We start from the raw sequence: 26,939 nt of genomic DNA on the forward strand, positions 1-26,939 counted from the left end.
AAGCAATCCAAGTTGACTAAAACATCCCAAGAATACGCGAACAGAATTACGACTCATTCACCGGGCTCACACACTTCTTAAGAATTTGTTCACACAGTCGAATATGTTGCCTACTCATCCTTTGTTTAGACACAAAGGTGCCTTCATCGCTCTCTTGCCGTTCAGGGGGGTACACATTTGCAAGTGCACCAACTGCGCTAAGCTTAATCATTCTTTCTGTTTTTCATAAAATTGTAGCAATTCTCTCTTTTTTAGCTTCCTGATTTTGAATTTACTTTCGCTTTTTGTCTACTTCGATCATTTTCCGCCGGCGCGGACGACCCACCAGGGGATTTTGAGCACGTCGTCATTGAGGCACTCCGACATGCGGTCGCCGACGGTCTGCGATACGTGGCAGATCCTGCCTTCGGCACCTCTCTTGGAACAATGTTGTCCAGGGAGCGAGCGCACTTCCTTGGGAGCCAAATAAGCTATGACAGGTATGACAGCCTTATTCACTCAAAGCGGCAGTGGCGGCGTACATGGCTTCGACATTTTGTGGGAAAAGTGGAGTTGCATGAATACTTGGGAGCAAATGCGTTCATAAATGCTTGCTCTGAAAACGGTTTTCTTCAGTGCTGATTGACAAAAATTGATTATCGGTGAAGGCCAACACCTAAATATCTGGGTGCCACAATCATCGTCACCATCATCAACAACCGATTTAGGACCACTGAAGGAAGAAAGCGTATTTCATACTTGTAAATTTTCCTATAATTAGGTAGACTTAGTGGTCAACCTGCAGAGCCTGGCTTCATTTTTAAATTGACGAATGAAGGGAGGAAGAATATTATAATTCTGATTTTAATGTCTGTACGACGGCTATTTGATGTCCACTGGTCATTTTATTTTGCACAAAACAAATGAGCCTTGAAAAAACAACAACCCAGGTTGCTTCTACCTCATAAAATTGTCAGTGCCAATCAGGCTTCCCTATCGCCTTTCATAACGGCATTCCGGCAACATTTACAGCATTAATGGTTAAACCAAATAAAAAAAGGCCACAAACCACCATAAGCTGCTTAGCACAATTAAATATTTTGGATATGAGAATTACACTTCTGCCTTTCTCTTTTTAACCAGCTATTGTTTATTAAAATTTACTATTTCCAATTTACCTTATGTTATTATTACGAGGCTGAGGTATCAAGACAACTCTGGCACGTAAAAGTTGTGGCAAATGTTTTGGTATGGCAGAGATTTGTGATATTGGATGTAATTTGGCACGGTTTGGAATAAATATGCACATATAATATTTTGTTAGTCGTGGTTTTCTCAGGTAAGTTATTACTATCCAAATATTTTTGCCACAACTCCCCACCCCTATTCAATCAATAAACCAAGTTGTTCAGAGCGTGCACGAGCTTGCCTCTTGAAGAATACCTGGCTTTAAAGCAGATACAGTAGATACCCACAATTGTCGTAATTTTCTCGCCCTCATTTCCTCGCGAATGCTGCACACTGACGAGTACGTTATAGTGACAGAGACCTACAAATTGTGAAAGTACTGCTCTCATTATATAACCAAGCATTTCAAGGAGTTTGTGATCCGACAAATTTGTACACTTATCAGTTTCCTTTAAATACTTAACATAGTATTTCTAGCAAAAGTACATATTTCTATACACGGGCTTTTCACTTGTAGTAGCCATCATCAAAACAGTACCGACCGAGTTAATGTTACAACAAATGTATGAAGACTAGCTGCAATGGTAATATATAAACAATTCCTGCGTACTGTATTTAGAGCCACTAAATTTTTAGAGAAGAAACTTGTCCGGGGAATCAATTTATTGCATTGTATGCACAATTCCCAGCTAATACATGTTCCTTGCCTAGGGCTGATCACAAAAATCCCAAATACAACACCACACTCCCATTTTCGCATTGGCGTCAGTCATTCAATAAGCCAGGTGTTTTCTCCCTAGTAACGATCTGCAGCGACAACTCACTAATTTTCTCAGTTTTCAGCACCGCCCATCAGGAAGCGATCTGAGTAACGGAGTTTGCCGTGTCTTGTTTGCTTTCAATTATAATACAGCTCGCGCTGCCTACTTCGACAACGAGCAGGGAAGATGAAAACAACGAAATTAATTTTGGTTCTCAAACTTGCAACAGCTTTATCAAAAGTGTCGGTGTGTTGCAGGACGTCCAGCATCACAAAGTGGAATGGCTGAGTAAGTTTTGTCATAGCATATGGGCCGTGCTACGGCAGAAGTAGTTTCGTCGGTTAATTCAAATACATATTAAACTTTTTTCAAAATTAGAATGTTGTCAACATCCTATGAGTGAACGCATGCCAGTGCTCATCTAAAAACAGTGTTTTCTTCAAATCCATTTAAATTTCAGACCGGAAAATTACTTTTGTACGAATTGCATATATTTACGGTGACTTTTTCTGACTTCTTTTGGCTTCACAAAAAGCGTGCTTTAAGATCACTACAGAAATGATTGTCCGCAAAACCTGGCCCGTAAAGGGGCGTTGCATACGCTCTCTTTTTTGCGTGCCGTATTAAGTAGAAAATGATAAATCCTCTGACAGATCCTCATATACCTTGGTTTCATGCCCTTACCCCACCGTATCCCTTGTTTCGAACTTAAGCAATAGGAAATATTCTACTGGTATTGCAACAGACTTGTGAAAAGAAGTAATGTTGCACCTAAATTAATATTTAGAAGGAAAGTAGTCCAATTTGAACCATTTTTAGAAAATTGATTACTTAAACTAAAAAAAAGCCAGGCTGGCTCTTACTGAAAACTACGTGCGTGGCTTTAATTAGGTCACACAAACATTGTTTACAAGAAATTGACCCACTCCACTGTGCGACGTTGGATAAGCAGCAATGATTTTGGCACACCATCTAACCGGTGGTGGCGCTGAACTTTTGTGCACATGTTTTATGACTCAACACGGCTAAATCATGTTTGTCGAACGATAACTGGTTTTTGGTGTCATGAGGACACAGTGGATGTGCGCAGAACTGCAATGCAAGACAAAATACAGACCCTGCTCGGAGGAGTGGGCGCTTACGGGGGCAACACGTGGTAAACTGGGATGCATACAGCGCCTCCTTGTATCTTTTTGATGACACATGCCGTCAATCTAATTCATATCCACTCTAAAATGAACTAGCAATTCCACGCTTTCGTTCAACAACGGTACAATGCGCTGGTTTCAATTTGGTTCAGTTTAAACGTCACATTGCCACTGAGAGCATGGAACCATTTTGTGCCCCTGACCAGGTTAATTACATTTAGCGTGACTATTACTCCACTGGAAAGGTTGTATGCAAGAAACAAAGAGCGAAATTTAGGCGAGGAGAAGAATGTGTTCATTGTTCTTTTGTACGAGATACCAGCGCACGTTAAAGATCCCGAAGTGATCACAATTAATCTTGAGCCCTCCACTATGGTGTGCCTCATCGCCTGCGTTGCGTCAGCGCTTTAAAACCTACAACCAAACAAGAATGTGTTCATTTTGTGCGCTAAAGTATCGTCGCTCATCAAAAGATTTATAGAAGAAGAATTAGGGCAAATGTTTGTTGCCCTTTATCGTCCCTTTTTTTACTAATTGACCTTACTTCAAAGCTTCGCATCGTTTTTTGAGCAGTTTCCGAAAATCTCCTGGTTTCTGTCGGTCCGAAATATGCCAATCTGAATTTTTAACCATTGCTACCATATACTTTATTTGTGGTCAAGATTTCTAAACCATTCTTAATTCAGGAGTACCGACAAAGTCAATTTCAGCATGGCTATATACATGCAAATTTCTTAAGGTTCGTTTGCGCTATAATTTTTGAAATGTATGTGAGATTTTTAATTTGTGAAAAAATTGTACTCTCTGTTCAGTGAGCTTAGGCATTTATGTGAGGGTGACAAAATCACCCACCACATGACGATAAATAATGTTATGCGTAAAATAGGCAATATATTTGTTAAATACGAACAATCAGTGGGTGTATAACTGAGGCTGCTTGTTTAAAGTTTGTTTTTTATATTAAACACGGCATCAACCAAATTCCTATTTATCATTATTTTAAAATGTTACCTTTGCAATAGTTCTTTACAAACCTTTTTTAACATCACATGTTGCTAGCAGGTCGGGGTCACAGTTACTCCGGCCAGTACATAAAAGAGCGGTGTTACACCGTAACGGAGTGTTATTCATTGATATTTTTTATTGAGTTTTATGCATTCAATAAAAAAGGTATAGAAAATAACAGCGGGAAGGATAAAGGTTGGCAAGAGAACACACCACTGCGCTCACTCATCCTGAAAGTATATTGTTCGGATCGGTGGTTTATGCACCACATCAATAAATGACATATGTTTTCCTCTCCTGTAGTTATTAGGAAAATAGACGATTGTGTGAGCTTCAACGATCTTTAGCGTGACCGGCTCGCTGCTGCTATCTCAAGCCTTGAACCATTATCTCTCGTTCGCAACCATACTGCACGCATTGAATGCCCAGATCGCTGCGTACAGCCTCCTGCATGCTTTGGTCGTGTAGCAGTTTATTCAAGCAGCGGCCACTGTTTACGATGGAACCATATCCAACAGGAAAGATATTGCATATCGGAAGCCTCCTTCCATCCCCGCTGTAGGCCAGTTTTGGTGCCTCTTTTTTTAGGCGAAGATTTTATTGGCTGACACCCCTTCGATGACGTTCGAATAAAACGCATTCGGTCTTCTCGCCCGCAGCTGTGGTTTCTCCTGCAGTGTTGGTGCCCGCGCGCACAAAAGGGGTGCCACATCATGCCACAGTGACTCGCGCCTTCGGTGGAGTCGCGAGAAACCCTGCTCCTAAGAATGCTACCCTCTCTATGTCTCTGTCTCTATCTTTCCCCTCACCAGCTAGTGGCGCTCTTTAGCGCAGCTAGCGGACGTGCGCTATGCACGGCGCACCACGCCGAATCGCAGGAACGCTCTCGAGAAGGCGCGTCAACCGACGTGTGCCGCAAGTGTAGGCCGTGATTTTTATAATCCGCAGTGAATTAGGGTACGTGTCAGCGAAAGGAAAGGCTTTCTTTATCGTCCTCTGAGGAATGTTTTCAATGTCAAACGTCTTGCATTTTCATTACGCAGAATGAATTTGTTGTATTTTCACTGAGATCAAGTTTGGCGTGCACGTAGGCTTATGTGCGGGAGAGCTTGGCAATTTTTGGGGGTGTAATACCAAATATTGCACTGAATACCTTGCAGAATCCGCAAACATCTAGAACAAGACAATATGTCACCGGCGTGGCAGGCCATCTTTTTCACGTTGTGAATGTATGAAGACGAGTGCGTTTTTGGTTCCACAACATTTTTTTTCGTTTCAGATTTCTTACTTCTTACTCAGTACAGTCAGTAACAGCGTCCAACAATGCTCATTGTAACTGGTGCGAAAACGGCAGCCAAGTTGTTCCTGAAAACAGGTTTGGATACGCTGGGAAGAGAACGGCGCCACATTGTTCGAAAACCCCAAATAGGCGACAGCACGCTTCATCCTTTTGAAGTGAGCTGAATGAAACGGAATCAGGCTAATTCTATCTCGGCCTGTCAGTCCTACACCGATGTTGCCGAGGAGGCTAAGCTTTATGTAGATAATTACAGTTTTCTCATCCAAAGGCACATCGTGCATTGAGACATGTGGGGTGGAACATTCTGCAAAAGTGGAAGGTGTTACGCGTAAAAATGTGTGAAATTTCTCATGTCACTGTGCTGAAGCTAAAGGTGGTGATGAAGAAGCCAGGACGTTTTCTACATTGACGGCAGGCGCCACGCATGAGTATTATTTAGTTAAAATACAGCTTGAAGGGAGATAAAAATAAGATTGCGTTTGGGGTGTGAAAAAATGTCGCCATATTTCTACTACCAAGTTCATTGTGAAGCCCTAACAGTTGAGAAAACAGTAGCCACCACCAAAAAATTAGCATAATTTCTCATATTTTTGTTTAACACTTCGGGAGAACTGTAGGTTCCAGCTGCATCAATTTGAATATTCTGCAAAAAACCCTTGCCTTACAAAACTGAAAAACTTTTCGGCATCTCATGGAAGTATTGTACGGGAAGCCATTTTTTTATTTATTCATTTTTTTCAGTGCGCCCCTATATGCCATCTGCACGAGGGTATTACGCAGGCGGAACAAAGCCAATGTGGTGTGAAAACAAACAAAAATACCAAACACGCTGTGTAATCCTGAATCAGCTGGAACAAAAAAGAAACCCATAACTACAACCACAACTACCAACCGTCATACAATAGATATAGATGAGAATAAAGCAGAAAGAATATCGCTCTGCATATCGCCCTCATGAAGATTTGTTGACGGGCCAGTGGGTCTGATACTTGATAAGCCATGAGAATTGTGCAGATGGATGACACACCTAAGCAAGACAACAGGACAAGCGCTCATCCTATTGTCTTCCCTATGGGTGTCGTCCATCTACGCAATCCTCATGGATTTTGAAGTATCGGTCTCATAGTTGGAAACAATTGCAATGACGAAATTTTTCATTACAACTCTCTAAATTGCCGTACTTTTATAAATTTTGCTTTGAAATTGAACAGTACATGTCTTCCATGCCTCACAAGGTTACCACCTCTTTTCTTTGTTGATGGTATCCTACCTGGAAGCGTCGTTTACCTAAACTTCTCCTCATCCGCTATAGCACGGTATCTTGTAGTAAGGGACGCCGGATCGCCATAGCCCTGCCAAAGCATACAGGCATGTCGCGGTTACGCATAATGATGCCTTATACGACCCTTATTCCACGTGCCAATCCCGTAACACCTACATCAGGTGGATAAAGACAGCTCCGCCATCGCTGTGACGATGTAAACACAAATGTTTGACTCTTTTGAACCAGATTGAAGAACCCCAACGCCAAAAGAGAGCGCAGCTGGCGCAGTACCGTCACTTACGTATTCGCGTTTGAATTCCAGCCAACGCGTCGGCTGGCACTGTGCATCCATATTTTTCGCTGGGCTACGGAGTTAGAGTTATAAAAATGCAAAAATGGCTAGTTTTAGTTGGAAAATATCTAGGGCACAGAACAATGACGGCAAGGTACCGCAGAAGCCGATGGCGTGCTTTGCTGCAATGTGCCGAGTCCATTTTGGAGCGTTCACTGTGGTTTAACCTGTAAATGTGGTGCCTCTTCCCAGGAGAGCGAAAACTGTGTTCCCAGACGCAGCGTCACCTACGGGAGGAGCAAGTGGAACTACGTTCGTGGCTGCGGTGGATGAGGCGGGTAACGTGTGTGGCCTGTTGGGAAGCAATGCTCGTTTCTTCGGATGCGGTGTTGTGGAGGAGCACGGATTTGCTGTTCACGTGAGCAATATACATTCGGCCCCAATCTGGGACTCCCTAAAAAGTACATGTAAAACAATTTGCTCAGCCTGTACTATTGCTCAGCGGGCACTTCGTTCGAGACCTGCCTGTTGCACCTTCCATAAATTTCGGAACTAGCCGCTGAATGGTCTCCATGACAGGCAAGCCGGTTCGTTTTGCACTTAGCCGTCACATCTATTGTAAAGTGGACCGCATTAGCACGCGCGAGAGCCCACGTAACCCAGCTTCGTGAACTCTACTTTTTGGGCGGGAACTCGGCGCCCCTCCGACTACATCAAAACCAAATGCACATGAACAAGCGAGGACATGTTCGCGAAATTTCACGCCAGGTACTATGGCAAGAGCCTTCTCGAACGTAGAGCTGGCATATTGCGGGCGCTCTTCAACAGGCGCACGCTCACTTGCGCTCGGTATTGTTTCTCGGGATATTACGTCAGCTCATCACGTGGCGGAATTCCCCGCGCAAGCCTGAACGACGCCGGCTGCTCCTCACAAGGCGAAGGCTCACGCGCGCTAGTCCGGGTTGACTTTTCGGGTAACGCTACACCGCGGAGGTCAAAGCTTAAGCATCTCTGCTGTTAAAACGGTTCACAATATGCCAACAATCCGTAATTTTATTGCTGTTTGGAGTTAATCTTGTGGTCTACGTACAGGATGCTCATTCTATGTTTGAAACTTATTGCCAATATGCCACACACTATTGCACGAACCTCGCATTGGAGCAAGAAAGAGATGCTATAGTTAGTGGGGTCTTTAATAAATTAGAACCGGCGCGAGGAGTAAGTACGCCTTTGCCACTGAAATACCTTTCCTATAGCATAATGCGGTACCGATAAACAGTGTTGCATGACGATGCCTGTCGGCATTTGGGGATGTGGCATTTATGCTATTAGGGTAGTTATTTGTAATGGTCATACACAGGTTGGAGGTTGGTCAGCTTTTTAATATGTTTGCAAAAAAAAACCCAGATTCTCTAGCGAAAAATTTATTTCTCAGCACATAATCCTATTTGCGATTGTAGATGTTAGCCTTTCTCACGCTTCGGAGTATTTCCTTAGGCAACCTGCTCCACTGGTCTATTATTCTTTCCTTTATTCATTTTTGCGCCGGTTATCTAGCCACCAAGCAATGAGAGCAGTAAATCTAGCCGAAAATTTCTGAATGGTGACAGCAATATTTTGTTTTTCAGACCCGAGGCTCCGCGTTCAGCCTCACCCCAGGGCACATAAATGCTTTTGGTCCTCGTAAGAAACCCTTCCACACGCTCATGCCAGTCCTGGTGACTGACGCTCGCACGAACGACTGGCTTTGCACGCTTGGAACAATGGGGGGCGTCTGGCAACCGTGCTTCACCGTTCAGGTTAGTCAGTGTTTGTACTTTAAAATTAGACAGGGTGACTAGAAATCGCGTAATATATATTGCTAGTAACTAACATGAGGTAATGGTAGTACCGTTACCATTACAACACGATGCAGAAAATAATGGCATGGACCTCTAACCTTAAGTGCTAAGTACGGTATTTGCGCTATTTTAGGTCGACGCATTCTTCATACATGAAATATTGAAGTTAGGGGTAGACCTACAATCGAGACTAAAATGTATACCGCCGCCGACGGCAAGCAAAAATCTGGGACGCAACGTCGTACTTTTTACTGTGAGTATGATCTACGAGTCTACCTACTGCATGTAGTAGTTATTCGGAACGCTCCTTCCACATATTTATTTTCAGCTGTTACTTGGCTCACGGGAATACACGCGCGTCTTCTGTCCGTTTACAAGCACTCGCGAACAACGTTGCGTCGAACACGCCCAGACAGCCCCAGAGCTGCCTGGAACTGCCAACTGAAGATTCTAACGGTGACGGTGCGGGGAGATTTCGTAACATGGAATCATGCCGAAGGTGACCCTGTGCTCGTTACTCGGAGGTACTAAGGGGTTTACAATAGTTCATTTCACAATCTGCGCGTAGCACTGTTCAGGCTACATTATTTTCAACAGCCCAGCCACTGCGGTAGCGTAACTCACCGTGAACTAAAGTGGCTATTTCCGTAGGGGGCCTTGAGGTTTCACCTGCGGAGAACGGAGACGTAAAGGTCCTTGCGGTACCCGCATGGAGCAGCTTGAGCAATCTTTGTGACGGTGTTGGCGACACCGCCGACCCCGAGCCCCCCAACATAAGCTGTAACCTACCGGGGTGATGTGTTTAAAGGTGAAGGGTAAGCAAGCTGAAACTGTGGCCTTTGGAGCCCAGGTGAAGCTTTGGTGAAAGCGCTACCTGCCTGTTTACCAGGCAGGGAGCTCCGGGACCTCTTCCGCTATCAGGGTAAGGCTGACGAAGAAAGTACCCCTGCCCCCTGCGTTCTACTATATCATATGGCATTTTCTAAACCCCCTCCAAACGTGACTGCCCCTCAAAAGGGGCGAACCGAAGTATCCTTTGCTCTATTGTCTTCGATCTCTATTCCGAAGCCCGATAATTTCTCGCGCTTTTTGGTAATGGAATACCTAGATAAGTCAAAACCCATCACTTCCCAGTCTCTCTTTCTTATTTCCAAGTTTCTTGAAAGCCTCATAGCAAATCGTACAAGGCTAAGAAGCCCACAAGGGGAGAAATCCCAATTGAAGTCCAAATCAAACAACAATCCTCTAGCCTCCTCGAGCAAACGCGCATGGTCGACATTGACATCAAGATTACGCCCCATCACTGCCTCAGTAGCGGCCAGGGCGTGGCCTCTGATCGCGAACTAATAAATGAGACTGAAGCAGATCTGCTCGAGGGCCTTCGAGATCAGGGCAAGACAGCAGTGAGGCAAATCACCATACGTCGAAGCGATCAAATAATACAAACAAAGAACCGATTATTGACGTTTGACCGCTCAACACTGGCTGAGTCGGTCAACGCAGGCTTCAAAAAACTTCCGGTCCGACCCTACCTGCCGAACCCACGCCGCTGCTTCAAGTGTCAGTGGTTTGGGCAAGCACAACCTCTTGTCGTAGTAAACTGACGTGCGCAAAATGTGCACCACAAGATCATTTAACTGACAATTGTGAATCTAAGAGCTTCAACTGTGCAAACTGCAAGGGACCGCACGCTGCCTATTCTAGGAGCTGCGAAAAGTTCACGCTGGAAAAGCAAATTATTGCCTCAAAAGTGAAAGCGAACATCACCTTCCCAAAGGCGCGAATGAGGTTCGTCTCTTTCCCATATGGAGCTACGCCGACGCAGCTCGCCGGGTGGCGGAGCAGCGTCTGGTTTCGGCGGGGACCCAGTACCAAGAGTCGGACATGGTCCCGCTTCCCCCCCCCCCCCCCCCCCCCCAGGGTTGCCCCGGACAGCCCAACACGCCTCCGCACCGCTTGCTCAGCCAGCAGCGGCTGTGGATGCGGCTGGTGGGGATGCTGCATCATTAACTGCTTCCTCTCCAACGGCCAAAAGCACACGCGAGGGCCCGGAGATGGAGACGGATGCGCCCGCGGCAGTTCCCACCCCCGGCGGTGGCGGCTCGCTCGAAGGGCACCGGAAAGGGTGCCAAGTCCGGGTGGTCTGGTCCGCCGGGTACCCCTTTCAGATCTGATGACGATATGAATGTGGGGCCTATCCTGTCTGCTTCGCAGTGGAAGGAGCAGGTAGCTTTATCCAAACCTCCAGAACCGGTAACAAAACTCTCCCAAGAGTGCAAGCCCCAAAAGACCTCATGTTAATAGTCGCACTCCAGTAGGTCTAACACATCATAATAGGGAGAAACCATATGGTTCAATGAAACTGCACAGGCCTTCTGAATAATCTTGACGACGTGTAAGAGATCATGCATGCTAATCAGCAAAGGTTAATGTGTGTTCAGAAAACACATCTGAATTCCAAGAACACAAATTTCGTAAATGGCTATAAGGTATTCAGAACGGATAGGGCTGGCTGCACACACTCATTTGATTTCATTTCATTTCATTTCATTACCTTAAAGGTCCCCGGAGGGACATTACATAAGGAGCGGGGTTACAAAAAAACGTACAAAAAGCAATCAGTTAGTTTGAAAAATGAATTGTGTCCCTATGCATAAATGTTGACGGACAGGTGATTGCTGCAGTATGGCGGGGGAGATTATTCCAGTCTTTTGCTGCACGAAGAAAAATGAGGCAGCAAAAGCAACGGTTCGGGAACGTTGACGGGTAACTTGAAAGATATGGCCAATGCGATATGATCTGCGAAATGCGGGGGAGATGTAAGGTTCGATTGCAAGTCGACTGTGAAAACGTTTATGAAACAAGCAAAGGGTAGCAATGCGGCGGCGGGAAGACCGAGGTGACAGGCCGATTTCTACTTTTAAAGATGACAGGCTAATGTGATAGCCATATGAGGAATGAATGGACCTATTAGCACGGTTTTGAAATGATTCGAGTGCAGTAATGAGATACGCGTGTTGTTGGCTCCAAATTGACGACGCATATTCGAGCTTGCTTCTTACGAGGGATTGATAAGTTAGTAATATTTCATGGCTAGGTGCGTTGCGCAGATGACGTTTTAGGAAGCCGAGAGTACGATTAGCAGCTGCGATGATAGTCCGAATACGCTCAGTCCAAGTTATGTCGCAGCACAAGGTTAGGCCAAGGTATTTGTATGATTGCACAAGTTCAACATGAGTGTTAGAAATTATGTAGGAAGTGGTCAGCAAGTTATGGCGACGTTGAAATGACATAAGTTTACATTTCTTAGAATTAAGTTCCATTTGCCAGTGTTCACACCAACGGTGTACTTGGTTAAGGTCACTTTGGAGGCAAATTCCATCGGATGCATTTAGTTACTGTGCGGTACAAAACGTAGTCATCAGCAAACATGCGTATGTTACAAGTTAAGTTCGTTGGGAGGTCGTATATATTAAAAATTACAAGGGGCCAAGGACGGAACCCTGAGGGACACAAGATGTAACTGGAATAAAATTGAAGAGTTGATCATTTACAAGGACAGATTGGGAACGGTTATTTAAAATATCTTGGATCCAGATTAAGACTGCGGGGTGTAAGTTTAAGTGGGAAAGTATCAGTAACAGGTATTTATGGGGTACCTTTGAAATGCTTTGGTGAAATCTAGAAATATGGCATCGGTTTGAATGTTATTATAGAGATTGGAATGAAGATCATGGGCCAAAAGTGCTAGTTGAGTTTCGCATAAAAATTCTTTTCGGAAGCCGTGTTGTGCACGATGAAAAAATTAACCTTATCAAGAAAACTGATAATGTGAGTGAATATGACGTGTTCCGTGGTTTTGGAAGGCACTGAAGTTAAGTAGATGGGACGATAATTTAAAGGTGAGTTTTGGTTACCGGTTTTGAAGACTGGAATGACCTTCCCTTTTTTCTAATCTTCGTGCAGTGGGCCTGTTGCGAGTGACTGCGAGAACAATAGGCATAAATATTCGACACAGACATCTACAGTGTTTTTAGAAAACTTGTAATTAATATTGTCTACACCAGTGGAGAACGACAGCTTTAGCTTGTTTATTATAGATAATATACCAGACACAGAAAATGTTATGGATGGCATAAAGAGTTCGATAGTGGAAGTCGGTATGAAAACTGGAAGGTCTGTTCCTTCGGTGAACACTGATGAAATCAGTTATAAAGATATTTGCACAATCAACGTCACTCACTGGTCTGCCGGCATCATCGGTGAAGTTTGTAGACTGCATGGGGTCAGGGTTGATAATTTCAAAAAATTCGCGTGGGTCACTTTTTAGAACGTTCCGCAAGTTACAGTTATAGAAAGAGTGCCTTGCTTCGGATATCTTTCCTAGGTAGTCATGTTCGGCTACATAGTATTTTTTCCACGCGCATTGCCTTCCCTTCTGTTGGGCTGAACGAAAGAGGCGTTTCTTTTTGTTTTCTTGGCGTTTTAACATTTTTGTGAACGCGGGCTTTTGAGTGTTGGCCTGGAAATTAAATGTGCGTATATTTTTGCTCACAAGATAATCTACTTTGTCCGTAAAGAACTTACAAATATTTTGCACAGATCTATTTTGGAATAATGATTCCAATGATGGAAAGAAAGAGCGGAGTTCATCAATGATGGCTGGGTAATTTCCTTTGCAATAAAGACGTATATATTTTTACTTTTCTGACGAGACACCGGTTTGAACGTAAACTCAGCGTGAATTACCTTGTGATCGCTAATTTATGGAAGATATGAAATGAATGAAACGCCCTCGGGGTGATCCGTTAGTATTAAGTCAGGAGTATTGGCGCACGTATGACTTACGCGAGTTGGTTCTGCTACAAGTTGGGTTAAGTTAAAGTTAAGGCACCCATCAAATAAGTCGTGCGCTTCAGGTTCTCCTGACGTCAAAGTAATTTGGTTTACTTAATCAGTGAGAGGTTGATTGAAATCCCACAAAAGAAGAATTCGGGCGTTAGGGAATGCAGTAGTTAAATCACTTAAAATGTCCTTAAGTTTACGAGCAAAATCGGGAGTGCTGTGGGGAGTTCTATAGCAAGAACCAATTAAAACAATTTCAGGAGTGGCGTGGCAAAGAAACCATATAATTTCGAGGTCAGTCTGAATGTTAATTGCATTGCAAGAAACATTTTTGCTGATCGCAATCGCCACGCCTCCGCCTCGCCTATATATACGGTCCTTCCGAAATACCGTAAAATTTGAAAGGTCTGCTGGAACTTCATGCTTGCTGATGTAACTGTATAGCCACGTTTCTGATAAAACTAATACGTTGCCACTCGACGAGGAAACAAGAATAAAAATGACGTGCCACTTCGGTAGAAAACTGCGTATATTAGTAAAAATAACTGAAAGGGAAAGTAGTGGGCGTGGGGTGGATCTGGGGCAATGACGCACGTGTGGATTGCCAGGAACTAGCTGTAGCAATTTTTTAACTGTTTGTGTCGATGCGTCGAATACATAGCGTTTTTTGCCCATGCGTAGGGTTTTGAAGGTCAACATAAATGGAGAGGACTGGGACCTTGCGAAAGCGATAGGATGCCTACGAGGAATTCGAACTGTGGCAGAAAAGTCTGCGCCAACGCTGTATTCGGTGTCTTTGAGTTTGCGGCCGTTTGAAAATTTTGTGCTGTATTTTAAATGTATGAAATTTTACAATAACGGCCTTTTTTTGTCTACAGCGTAATGGCCAAGACGATGCGCTCTATCTATATGTTTTGGTTCAATACTCAGCTCCATGTGATTAGCTCAAAGAGCAATGACTAGTTTTCCTGGTTCACGAAAATGTTCGGAAGCGTTAATGTCATGGATGCCATAGAATGTTAAATTGCTCCTGCGGGAGTGATTTTCTGAGTCATCCACTCGGGCTGATAAGCTGTCTATCTAGCGGGACATCTGAAGTATGGTAGCCATTAAGCTGTCCATTTCAACTTTCATAGATGAAAGGGACTTGAAGTAGCTCTAAAGATCTGTTACTCGTTTACGTAAGTCTAGTATTTCTTTATCATTGGATTGCAGCTGATCTTTAAACTCCTTTAGTTCGGTGAGAACAGTGGATTGACCAGCGGATAATGTTTTTTAATTTGGTGGCAACTTCTTCAATGGTAACAGGGCCGGGGTTTGTTTCATCGTCACCGGCTTGGTGCAACAAGGAATAAATTACGCTTGCGCCTTCAGCGGCAATGGCAATGCAACACTGTGGGCTCGGGGACTGTAACGAAAAGTGATTACTAGATTTTTTAGCGAATAGACCGTGTGAATTACTGACCTGCATGGCAAAGGCAAACGGATTAGTAAACTGCGCTGCTGCGCAGTCACCGAGACCACATAGCGCAGGCGGCCGGTGATGGTCTTTTATAGGTGAGGCGGCGGCTGGGGCCGGTGGCGATGGTGTTTTCCATTATGAATCCAGGTATCCGGGAGGGCAGAAAAGGGGGAGGGATGGCGCTTCCGTACACACCTAAGCGTGAACGAAGTGGCGTGACCAGTTGCCTGCGCCGATCCCGCAATTGTGAGTCACTAGGATCGGTGAGGCTGCAGATTGGGGCAGCACGAGTCCAGAAAACAGGAGTACGGCGAAGAGGGCGTAGATCTCCATGGCAAAGGCAAACGGATTAGTGAACTGCGCTGCTGCGCAGTCACCTTCTGAAGTTCCGGAGTTCTGGAAATAATCGCCGAGAAATCCTTACCATTCCACCCTGCCACTCTGAACACTGTCCTTGAGGCTTTAGCAATAAGCACAATAATATTTAATAGGTTGATAACGGTATGCTCCATTTACATTCCTCCTGAGCTTGCTTTCTCAAGCTCGGACATTGAGGCGCTGGCCGACCAGCTGCCCGAACCATATATCCTAACAGGCGACCTTAATGTACACATTTCTTTTTGAGGTTTTCTCGCACGTATTCCCGAGGTTGCATGATAGAGAAGTTTCCAACATACTGTGGTGCACGCCTTTTCAACAAGAAACAGCCTACATACCATAACATACGACACAACACATACTCATATCTTGATTTGGCTATTGGTTCCGATGTTCTCTTTCCACTTCTGGAGTGGGGCGTGGGCACGAACCCATATTGTAGCTACGACTTCCCCACCTCACTAACAAACATTGGTAAAGGCCCATGCAGTCCATCTTCCCAAAACAGGTTTATCGAAGCAAGAGCTTCATTCAAGAACTTCATCATTCACTGGAATACATTTAGAGAGACATCCAACCTACGCCACACATCCATTGGACACCGCAATGTTTAAGAAGGTACCCAACTCATCACTGCGCACATTCTCAACGCCTCCGAAAAGTCCATTCCCCAAGCCTCTGGTGCCCTGAGCAACCAGAGGAGGCCGTGGTTGAATGAGGACTGTTGAATGAGGACGCGAGAGGCCCATAACAAGGCGTGGGGTATCCTCCGTCGGTACTCCATGTCGGGTAACCTGTTGTTCTTCAGACGGGCCAAGGCGCTAGGAGAATGTGGGCGCCGTAAGGCCCAACGATATAGTTGGCGTTCCTTTATAACATAAACTCCTACAGGGACACACGAAAAATATGGACACGCATACGCAAACTCAATGAACAACAAACGCACAGCCTGCTCTGGTTAGCACAACAAGGGACACACTCGAAGACCAGGCTGACACACTCGCATAACTGTTCCAACACGTGTTCAGTTCAGCACACTACACAAACGCTTCCATAAAGCACAAACAACCCGCAGAAAAGAAGCCTATACAAGATAACATTAGGTCAACATCTTCTTATAACTGACAGTTATCACTGCATGAGTTGAGAGCTGCTCTGAGCACGTGTAAACCCTCAGCTCCAGGCCCAGACAAAATCACATATACAATGAAACAACACCTAGACATAGAAACCCATTAAACACTTCAACATCAATATAATAAATATGGCTTTCGGCGAACATTCCACACACCTGGAGGGAGGCCATAATAGTGGCTTTCTTGAAGAGGGAAAGGACCCGTCATCCCCATCAAGTTAGAGTCATATAAACCTGACGAGCTGCGTGTGCAAGTTCTTTGAGAAGATGATCAATCGCAGGATGGTGTACTTCCTTGAGTATAACGGTCTTCTCTAGAGCTGCCAGGCAGGCGTCCGGTTGGGGCAATTGACGAACGATCAACTGGTAGCACTTGAATCGTACATCAATAATGCCTGCGTGGATAAGCAGTTTTGTTTACCTGTGTTTTTGTCCTCAAAAGTGCCTGCGACAAAACTTGGCGTTATAGGATCCTTAGTGACCTCAAGACATACGGTGTTTTGGGTAACATGTTAAACACCCTCGTTAGTTACTTGTCAGCGAGAATGTTTCGAGTAAGAGTTGGTTTGCACTCTCAAAGGTTCATGTGCAAAAAATGGTCTGCCGCAACGTGGCTTGGTGAGCTGCACTCTCTTTATAGTAAAGATGAACTCTCTTGGAAAGGCACTCCCACCTACAATCTTTTATTCCATGCATGTAGACGACGTACAGATATCTTTTAAATCATGTAATATGTCAATATGCGAACGTCAAGTCCAGCTAGGTGTCAAGACACTTGCCGGCTCGGCAGACAAGAAAGGCTTTAAACAGAATCCTGCAAAAAGCTCTTGCGTTGTGTTCTCCAGGAAGCCTGGGGCCTATCCGGACCCAGACATTACTCCTAATGGCGTGTCACTTCCTGTGAACCAGAAGCACACGTTTTTGGGTGTTGTGTTTGACCACAAACTCACATTCATTCCAAACATCACGAAACTTTAGCATAAATGTCTGGAAACAATGAATATCCTTAAGGTTCTCTCCAAGAAATCGTACGGGGAAGACAAAGAACTCCTGCTGCCCTTCTATACTGCATTGGTTGGGTCTCGTTTTGACAATGACACTGTGTTATATGGGTGAACGACTGAAACAGCGTTGCGAATGCTTGACTAAGTGCTATACTTGGGGCTACGGCTTGCGTCGTGCGCTTTTTGCACTAGCTCGGTCCAAAGTTTGTATATCGATTGTAACATGTGGCTCCTTCTGAACCAACGGACGTACATGAACTTGCTTTATGCTTTTAAAGTTTCATCGTTGAACAGCCTTCCTTTTTATCCTGTCTTGATCAATACATCCACATCTCTGCTCTTTGTAAATCGTCCATCCGTTCCTCTGCCCTTTTCGCTTAGAGTGAGAGAGCGAGCCTCGGATCTCAGCGCTTCGTTTTCAGATGTGTACAGATTATTCTTTTCATACATTTCACCGCCTTGGAAAGTTCGTCCTGTGTCCTGCGACCTTTCTTCTAGGAAACATCACAAAAATCGGGTACCGCGAGCTGCAATACTGCAGCACTTACTGTCTTTGTAGTTTAAAAACCCATGTGAGAATTCACGGTTTCACGGTACCAAACCGATACCAAAGACGACGCAGTTGTCTTGAAGGAAAACAAGTTTATTGGAGCAAAGTTGAGCTCCCCTAACAACTCAAATATTACAGAGGCGGCGAAGCAGCAGTCAGCAATGTGACGTGTACGCAAGCGAGCGTAGGCGATCAAATGCCGCGGCGTCTCCTCTTTTGTCGCGAAATTTCTGGAACCGTCGATTTACATCCAGAACACTTTAGATCAGAGAAGATCATTCTGGGCTAGTGCCGTTAGGGCGAAACAGTCTGCTTATCTGAATGAGGTAGCACGTGCGGCCTAAAAATAAACAATGAAAGGCGGGCTGTGTGGACACCGATAACAGAGCCAGGCGTGGCCGGGCGGTAAAAACAAACAATAAATAAACAAACCCGTACATGGTTCGCGGCAATGTAAAAATGATGTTTCGAGCCATGTCTAGACAAAATCGGCGTTTTCGTTACATGAAACCGAAGAGTAAAAGGTATTTTATGTACGTAGGCCCGGGTTTAACAGAACAAAAACGCACTGCAAATCAACAGATTACACAAGAAAGTGACCAGTATTCATGGTTGGGCATAGATAGTTGCATTTATCCAACTGTAAAAGATCGTCACCAATGAAGAACATAATAGATTGCGTGGTCAGGATTTTGTAGTAGCAGGAGAGTATCATGTCTTTCTCCTCCTGAAACGTATCACAATCGCCCTATCTACGCCTACTGCAGAGCAAAGACACCTCGCATAGGCCTGCAATAAGCACGGATCTGTGCTAAAGGCGACCAATGTATCGCTGCAAACTTCTCGATCTCGTGAGCTCGTCTAAGGTTGGGTCGTTACCGGCCACGCTTGCCTTCTCAAAAGAACTACTCGGTTGCCCTTCATGACCAACGGTTATCGTGCTTTCCCATTACATGCCCTGCCCACACCCTTTTCTAATTCCTAAATTTCTACGATGTCCTTAACACGCGTTTGTTTCCTGACGCACTCTGCTGTTTTCTTGCCCTAATGTTACACCTATCATCTTCATTTCCATTGCTTGCTGAGTCGTCCTCAATTTAAATTGAACACTCTTAGTGATCCTCCAGTTTTCTGCCCCGTAGGTGAGTACCGGTAAGATGCGGTTGTTTTACACTTTTCATCTCCAGGGACAACGGTAGGCTGCCATTCAGTATCTGAGAACACCGGCTTTATGCAGTCCAGCCCCTTCTTATTCTTCTAATTATGTCTGCCTCATGGTTCGTATTCGGGGACAGTACTTGGCATAAGTAGATATGCTCGCTTACCACTTCCACTGCCTCGCTGCCTACCTTGAGATGTATAAGCCGCGTTCACTATATTGAGGCCACCGTGAAAGTTTGAAATGCTCAGCACTAAAGGCATTTTTCTGTCTAGTTAACTTTTACCTGATATATGCCCAACGTACCTAAAGCGTGGCGATATTAAAGGGCTTTATTACACTCATTGGCATATAAGGTAAGCGTGTCGATGTTAAAGTGCTAGATAAAATTCGTATACATATAAGGTAAGCGTATGGGTCCCGCAACAAATGCGTGTGCCGTACCACAGATAATTGTTGGAACAGTCGAGACAATGCTGCCTAATTTACAAATTATTTCGGGCGAGAAAGATTCCTTCAAATAAAACAAAGAACTATGACGATATCTGTCACCACCTACACACGTAATCGTTACATGTTCAATTACTGTGTTTTCTTTGAACGTTTTTGTGTTCGCAAAAGCTGTGATTGTCAAGAGCGCAAATTCTTGATTACAAATATTTGTTTTTTTCTGCAAACACACGTGCGGAAATTCCATATAAATTACCATTGCCTTGAAGCGACATCGACGGCCGAACCTTTTTCTGTAGCTGTTTGCTGGAGCTTATTCCTATCTGGCGCGCATGCCTTGGATGAAAGTTCAACAGCTGCATTAGTAATAGATGGACCGGCTACGTTCTTGTCGCCATTATGCCGGTGCTCGACGCGTTTGGAATACTCGACGTATGGTAATCAGTCCGCTTCCCGCGTATCGTGCATGCTTCAGTGTTCGAGTTCTCTGTCGATTTGCTCATTTGCGAAGTCAAAACAGTCTGCTTAATAGAGAAAAGTAACTCCAGCTTTTTTTTCGTTTGTTGCAGCTTCTCATGAATATGATTCATCTTGGAATGGACCCGCAGCAATCCGTCAACAGAGGCAGGTTCGCAATTGGTGATTTCTGCCGCGGGTGCCCAGAGTAAGGAACCACTTTTATACATGCTGAAATATGATCTTACGACCACAACAGTGTTTTAGGTTTCCTCGTCACAAAACTGCCAGTGGGCGTGCACACAAGCGCAGCATGAAATCCCGCACGCAGAAAGTTCCTAGGCTAAAGTTGGTTTTCCATCAGCACTATAATTTTATGAGTCGCGTTTGTGCGCCTCTTCGTGTAACAAGAGAAAAATTTTTAGAACAGAATAAAAATAAGGCGCATTGTGTGGGGTTGTTGACAGTGACCTATATGGCCTGGCTAACTGTAGTTTTATATCTCCCTTTAGCGTCCAGCAGTTTGGCGCCCGCTACTGTAGTTTGGCAGGGGCGTTGTGCATCCTGACAGAAAGAAACAGAGAAAGAAAGTGTGGAGACAGTGTGAGGGGAGGGCGGTCCGATCAGGCCAAGGCCGCCTGTATAAAGATTGCCTAACGCGTCAGGCGCTTTTCAGTGTGAAGGGTAGGGACGCACAGTTAAGGCACTCATCCGCTACCTGGTGCTCGCCGGCTGACATCCCTCCTTACGTGGCGAATCGCGAACGCTGCACGCACTTCTACGACGTGTGCCTGTCAGCTTGCTTGTTGGGTTTTAAAGGGGCCCTGAAAGGCGTTTTGAGCACACTAAATTGACTAGCGCAATCGTTAGATTGGGTCGTCAACATCATCTGTGCCAAGTATTACTCTTTTACGCGCAGCGGAAAGCTCACACATTTGTTGCAAAGTTCGTCGCTTTTTTCTCACCCTTTCCTTCGTGGTTTTGGACGCCGCCATCTTCACATGTCTACGTCATCGATTCCCAGATGTTCGTCATGAGCTAGACATCCTGCTATTGGGCGGCTTTTTCACGCACTTCCGGCAAAGAGATGAGTCGTCTGCTCAGTGTCGGCTCGCGGGCTGATCTGCCAGCGGAGTGCCGGAGTGCTTGGACATTTTACGACAAACGAAACAAGTGTAAACAAACGCTTAACCGTTTGTATTGAATGCAACAGGGCCATAACACGACATGGATATTCTCTTACTTGAGTACGTTTCATAAAGAAAGCGTTGAAGCCCCGTGGCACCCCTTTCTTGCAATCGCAGAGAACGCCCTGAGCCGAATGCCCGGGTTTGACGCATACATTTTATTCAACTTCCAAACAATCCAGAGATGCGTTTCGAACGAACACAACGTCACGTCACAACATGCGTTGGAAGTCCGAACCGCGATTCACAGACGATGGATTGCCTCCTCCTGCCCCTCGTAAATTCGGCACTCACCTCGCGCGCGGTTTGCGGGGACGAACAGCAAGTCACTTAACTCTGGCGCACAAGCCGAGATGGCTTTTAGCCACGCACACTGCACATACCCCATGCGAGGTTGAGTAGTACGCCGCTCGAGAAAGATAATCCAGACCATGGGAAGCACTATCCACCCGCAGAAGCACAACGTCGCATTTCATCGCGAAACAAAGGCGTCCACAACACATACACCATCGCCTCCTGTAATGCCAAACGCATCTCGCACTTCCAAATGAGAGTGAGTGGCATGCCTGCAGTGCCCATATGCCGCGAGGTGGGGCCCCAAGCTGAACCGGGATCACGCAACCGTAACTGACTTCTAGAGCGGTTTGTGCCTTGTTGCCAGGGCAACCGATGTTTGATATTGTCAAAGAAATGGTGCTCGCTCCAGGGCTAGAAAGCTCAGAGCCGCGGCAGAGCATGTTTTGCCAACGTTGCCGCTCTCCACCACGCGTCGCCCCAAGCTGAACTGGCGTTTTGTGCACGGGTTCCGTATCGGTTTAAAATGCCCTTTTCACATGCCACCAGCAGGAATTACCACCGCGACAAAATAAGACCCGGCACCAGCGGGGCCGCATCTGATACGGCGCTTTTTGGATAAACAGTGCGCTGTGCATCCAAGGGAGCGAGCGCACAATCCTCCCCGTGCGGCTGCGAGTTCGCCGCCGATAAAAAGTCACGTGCCGCCGATAGCAAAGTTCTGCAGCAACGTCCACCGCGAAAGGGCAAGGCCAGGCAGCCGCACACATGCGGCCAGATTTTTCGTTCGCTTTTCCAGCCTTGAGTGGAGTGTGGGATTCATGGTGTCAACAAAGCTTGCCCGTAGCAGACGGCTGTGTGAGCATCGCAATAGCGGAAGTACGTCAGCGCCGAGGAGCGCAGCATCATGGGAGGGAAGGCTCTCTCGCCGTCAACAGCGGAGAGTAAGTTGAAAGGAGGAGGAAACGCGGCGGTACGATAATGCGCGGTTTTTCATTTATGATTTCTCAGCTAATACTCATCGCTTTAACAACATTCTTGCGGGAGGAGATTCCTAATACAGTGCTTTATCGGCGGAAGGTATCCACGCATCGGCGGAAGGTATTTCAGGACCCCTTTAAGAGCCGTTTCGCTCACATCTGAGCCGCGACTGGCCGCTAGTTCTGGCGCGCACTTAGGATCTCGTGCAACGTGTCGCTCGCTTCATACTTGCTGCACTTTGCGAAAGATACCTAATTGAGGTAAAACTGAAATAGTGTAAGAACATATTCTCACGAGGCCTTGTGGTGGGCAATACCACTAAGCGCCATTACACAGGACCAGCGACGACGACAAAAAAAGTTCTGGTGTACCCTGCACTGGCTCTCTAATGGCCGCCCAGTAAATACCGTACATAGACCGTTCTACCTTTTAATACATCCCTTCATTTTCAACCATGGTTCTTGTCATTTGCTCTGCCGCCAAGTTACAAGTTTATATTGTCGGTAGACAAATAGCGAACAGACGAACGATTTTTTCGGATGGTACTGCTGTGGTGTTTGCGAAGGACGTAAGCACCGGCAGCACCACCGTACGAAAGCCGTTTATTGTACTTCACACATTGAATATATACATAAAGAACATACGAGCCCCCTGGGGGTGAAAGAACATAAAAGTAACCCGAAACTGAATATAACATCCTCCCTTAGTGATTAGTTGTTAGTAAGTGTTAGAAACCCCTAGCATACACTGTACATATTTACACTCTACATACACACTGTTCTATACACACAGACAACTAATGCGTCTGATAGTCTTTGAGCCAAGCCGATGGCCGGCGCTTTCGAGACGGCCGATGGGGACGCTTCACCGGCTGCATGGCCGGAGATGCTAGTGAGCTCGTAGAGCTCTGTAGCACGCCAGGAGACCGCGGTTGCGGCCTAGGAGAAGGCGGCTGCTGCACGGCAGGCTCCGGAACAGGCAGCTGCGGATCAGGAGCAGGCGACTGCGGTACGGCAGGCTGCAGTACGCCAGTGGGCGGCGGCTGCAACCCGGGAGAGAGCGGCGGCAGCAGGGCAGGCTGCGCCACTCGAACTGGAAGCTGCGGCGCAGGTAGCTTCGAACGTTGGTATGGAGCGCTCGTCCCCCTCTCGGGAACCCGTGACAGCTTGGAGGCGTTCCATGTGAGGCCATCTGCAAGTAGGAAAGAGGCAGGTCTCCTCTTCTCCAACACTTCAGTTGGCGAGGAAAAGGAGCGATTCCCCTTGAAGCGAACGGACGGCTTCTTGAATCGAACTAAATCACCCACAGCTATCTTCGGTTCCGTAGCAGCTCTCCTCCAGTCCGTGTACTCCTTGCTGCTTTGTTGTTGAAGCCGGACCCTTTGGCGCAGTCGCGCCAGTTCCTTTGCTGGGTCTTTTGCAAAAGCTGGTGCTGAAAACCCCACAACACCGAATCTGATTTGGGGCATTCTTCCATGCAGCAGAACTGCTGGGGCAACCGCAGTGGTAGCCTGTGGAGTACAGCGGTAGAGAGGTAGTCCGTTACTGCTTGTCATATAGGTCTCCTTTCGAGGAGTGAAACTTGAATGAAGTTGTTCAGAGTTCGATTGAACCTCTCGACTTGCCCATTCGTCTAAGGGTAGTATACAGACAAATGAGACAGCTTGATGGCTCGGTTTCGAAGAAACGTGATAAATTCACGTGAAGGGAACTGCGGCCTATTGTCGCAAACAATCTCCTCCGGGTATCCTTCACGAGCAAAAACACTGGTTAAGAAGTCTTTGACGGTGCTTGTGGCAACGTCGCTGCAAAAATATATCTCTGGCCATTTGGAATGGTAATCGACCAGCGTTATAGCAAATCGGCTATTGTGAGGTGCATGTTCCAATGGGCCAACAATGTCTAGGTTCAGTTTGTGCCACGGCCTTTCAGGCCAGTCAACAGGCTGCAATGGCGCTGGCGATGTTTTGGCGGACTTATCTGCCTCCAGGCAGATGTGGCAGTTTTTCACAGCAGATTCAGCTTGCTTATCGATTCGTGGCAACCATAACAGCTCATAAAGTCGCGCCTTTGTGCGCGTGATGCCCGGATGTGTCTCGTGGGCGACGGCGATGAACTAAGCCGTGAGCGAGGACGAAACAACGAGGCGCTCTGCGCGCAGTAGAAGGTCATCAACAACAGAAAGTTCTTCGCGCACAGAGTAGAAAGCTTTGGCATCCCCGGGTACGGACTTTTCTGGTGGCCAAGAACCGAGCACGAACGACTTGACAGTTTGCAGACAGCCATCGTTGAGGACGGCTTGCTTGATGTCTTCCTTCGTCACGCAAGCCGGCTCGGCCAACGACACAATTTCTTCTTCCTTGGCCAGCTCTGCCGCCGCCGTGGGAGCTGGCAGCCGAGAAAGAGCATCTGCCACCGTGTTGGTGGACCCCTTGCGGTACTCGACAGTGAAATTGTAACATAGGAGTCGTGCACTCCAGCGTGCAATTCGGAGTGGCCTTCTTCCACTTCCTTGCGACGACAGCAACGATACCAACGCCTGATGGTCCGTTCGAATCTTCAAATGGCGACCCCAAAGGTACGTGTGCCATCGTTCGCACGCCCAAATGCATGCCAATGCTTCGAGTTCGCCGACCGAGTACTTTCTTTCCGCTGATGACAACTTACGAGACGCGAAAGCAACTGTGCGGAGCTCGGGGCCATTTGGCTGCTGCAGGACGGCTCCCAGCCCACAGTCGGAAGCGTCGGTTGACACGATGACTGGAAGTGTGGGATCGAACATGTGTAGAACTGTACTTGAAGAGAGCATTTTCGTGACCGTCCGAAAACTGCCGTCTGCCTCGGCTGACCATACGAATGGCTCATTCTTGCGAAGCAGGACACGCATAGGCTCGACCACCTGGGCCAAGCGTGGAACGAACTTGGAATAGTATTCTACCAGACCCAGGAATGAACGGAGGGCGGCAACGTCTGTTGGCACTGGAGTGTTAACTACCGAGTCAACTTCCTCTGGAAGCGGTGAGATGCCTTGCGCCGTGACCTTATGGCCTAGGAAAGAAAGTTCGGGAACGTCGAAGAGGCATTTGTCATTCAATTTCAGGCCTGCGTCCTTGACTTTCTGCAAGACCATTGTTAGGTTCGAAAGATGTTCTTCTGCAGTTTTGTCAAAGACTATCACATCATCAATGTAGAACAACACACCAGGGCAGCCATCAAGAATTATGGCCATCATCTTCTGAAATGCCGCTGGCGCAGAAGCTACCCCAAAACAAACTCTTTTGAACCGAAAAAGCCCTTCATGTGTAATGAAGGCTGTCAGGTCCCTGCTGTCAGGGTGCAAAAGAACCTGATGGTAGGCAGAAGCCAAGTCAAGTTTTGAGAAGTGTGTCGCGCCTACCAAGGCATGAAGAAGTTCCTCTGTATGAGGCAACGGGAAGCTGTCTGGTACAACAGCCTTGTTAGGCTCCAGAAGATCAACACAAATACTGATGCTGCCATCTTTCTTGTCAACGACAACAATGGGCGAAACCCATTCAGAAGCATCGACACGTTCGATAATGTCAAGGCTCAACAACCTGTGAAGTTCATTCGACACTAGTTCCCGAAGTGAATATGGAAGACGGCGAATCTTCGAAGATACCGGTTGCACGCCTTGCCGAATCTTGACACGATGGGTGAACCGCTTAGCAAGACCCAACTCAGGGCTTAAAAGTGAACCGAATTCGTGTGCCAAGGCTGGGGGAAGGTTTGCTTGCCTGGTTTGCTCTATTCCCGGACAAAAAGTCCAACAAGACTTTCCTGTTGGGCTGACAGCACGCCTGTGGGGCCAATAAGAAATTCTGTCGGCACTCTATCGTTCCAATAGCCTAGTCTTCCAACAGGGAGCTTAACCTTGATGGCGCTTGTAGGGCCAATAAGAAGCTCTGTCGGCACTCTATCGTCCCAACAGCGTAGTCTTCCGACAGGGAGTTCAACCGTGATGGCGTTTACCGGCTCGCCAACACGATCAGTGAACGCCAACAGACGCCTTGTTGGTAATCAGCGGCGCGAGCGCGCCATCAGACAGAACCGACAGACGCCCTGAAGGTGTTTTTAGGGCCTAAACAGCAGCGTGGCATAGACGCTAAACGTCAACGTTTGTGTTCTGATTTTTCCCTTCAATAAGTAACAGTCAGACGGACGATAACATAACGATGTCAAGATATGCTTTGGCTCATACCACGGCAAGCACAATAGTTTGTTTGCAGCCTCGGTTGCTCTT

General features: G+C 46.3%; 1 protein-coding gene and 1 pseudogene across 1 annotated transcript in view; one reads left to right on the forward strand and one right to left on the reverse strand.

Annotated features, from left to right (window-relative positions):
* The first annotated feature begins 315 nt into the window (after positions 1-315).
* LOC144165285 (oxamate amidohydrolase proenzyme-like) overlaps positions 316-26,939 on the forward strand; it is a 41,238-nt gene continuing 14,614 nt past the window's right edge. Inside the window, exons 1-4 of the mRNA XM_077695410.1 lie at positions 316-479; positions 7,190-7,355; positions 8,566-8,736; positions 20,331-20,425. Of these exons, the coding sequence (XP_077551536.1) occupies positions 427-479; positions 7,190-7,355; positions 8,566-8,736; positions 20,331-20,425 (485 nt within the window). The 5' untranslated portion in view covers positions 316-426. The remainder of the gene's footprint in view (positions 480-7,189; positions 7,356-8,565; positions 8,737-20,330; positions 20,426-26,939) is intronic.
* Positions 11,477-16,769, reverse strand: LOC144165334 (uncharacterized; annotated as a pseudogene).

Source organism: Haemaphysalis longicornis, unplaced genomic scaffold (genome assembly GCF_048455015.1).
Source record: "Haemaphysalis longicornis isolate Haplotype H1 unplaced genomic scaffold, Haemaphysalis longicornis Haplotype H1 scaffold_14, whole genome shotgun sequence".
Classification (NCBI taxonomy): Eukaryota; Metazoa; Arthropoda; class Arachnida; order Ixodida; family Ixodidae; genus Haemaphysalis; species Haemaphysalis longicornis.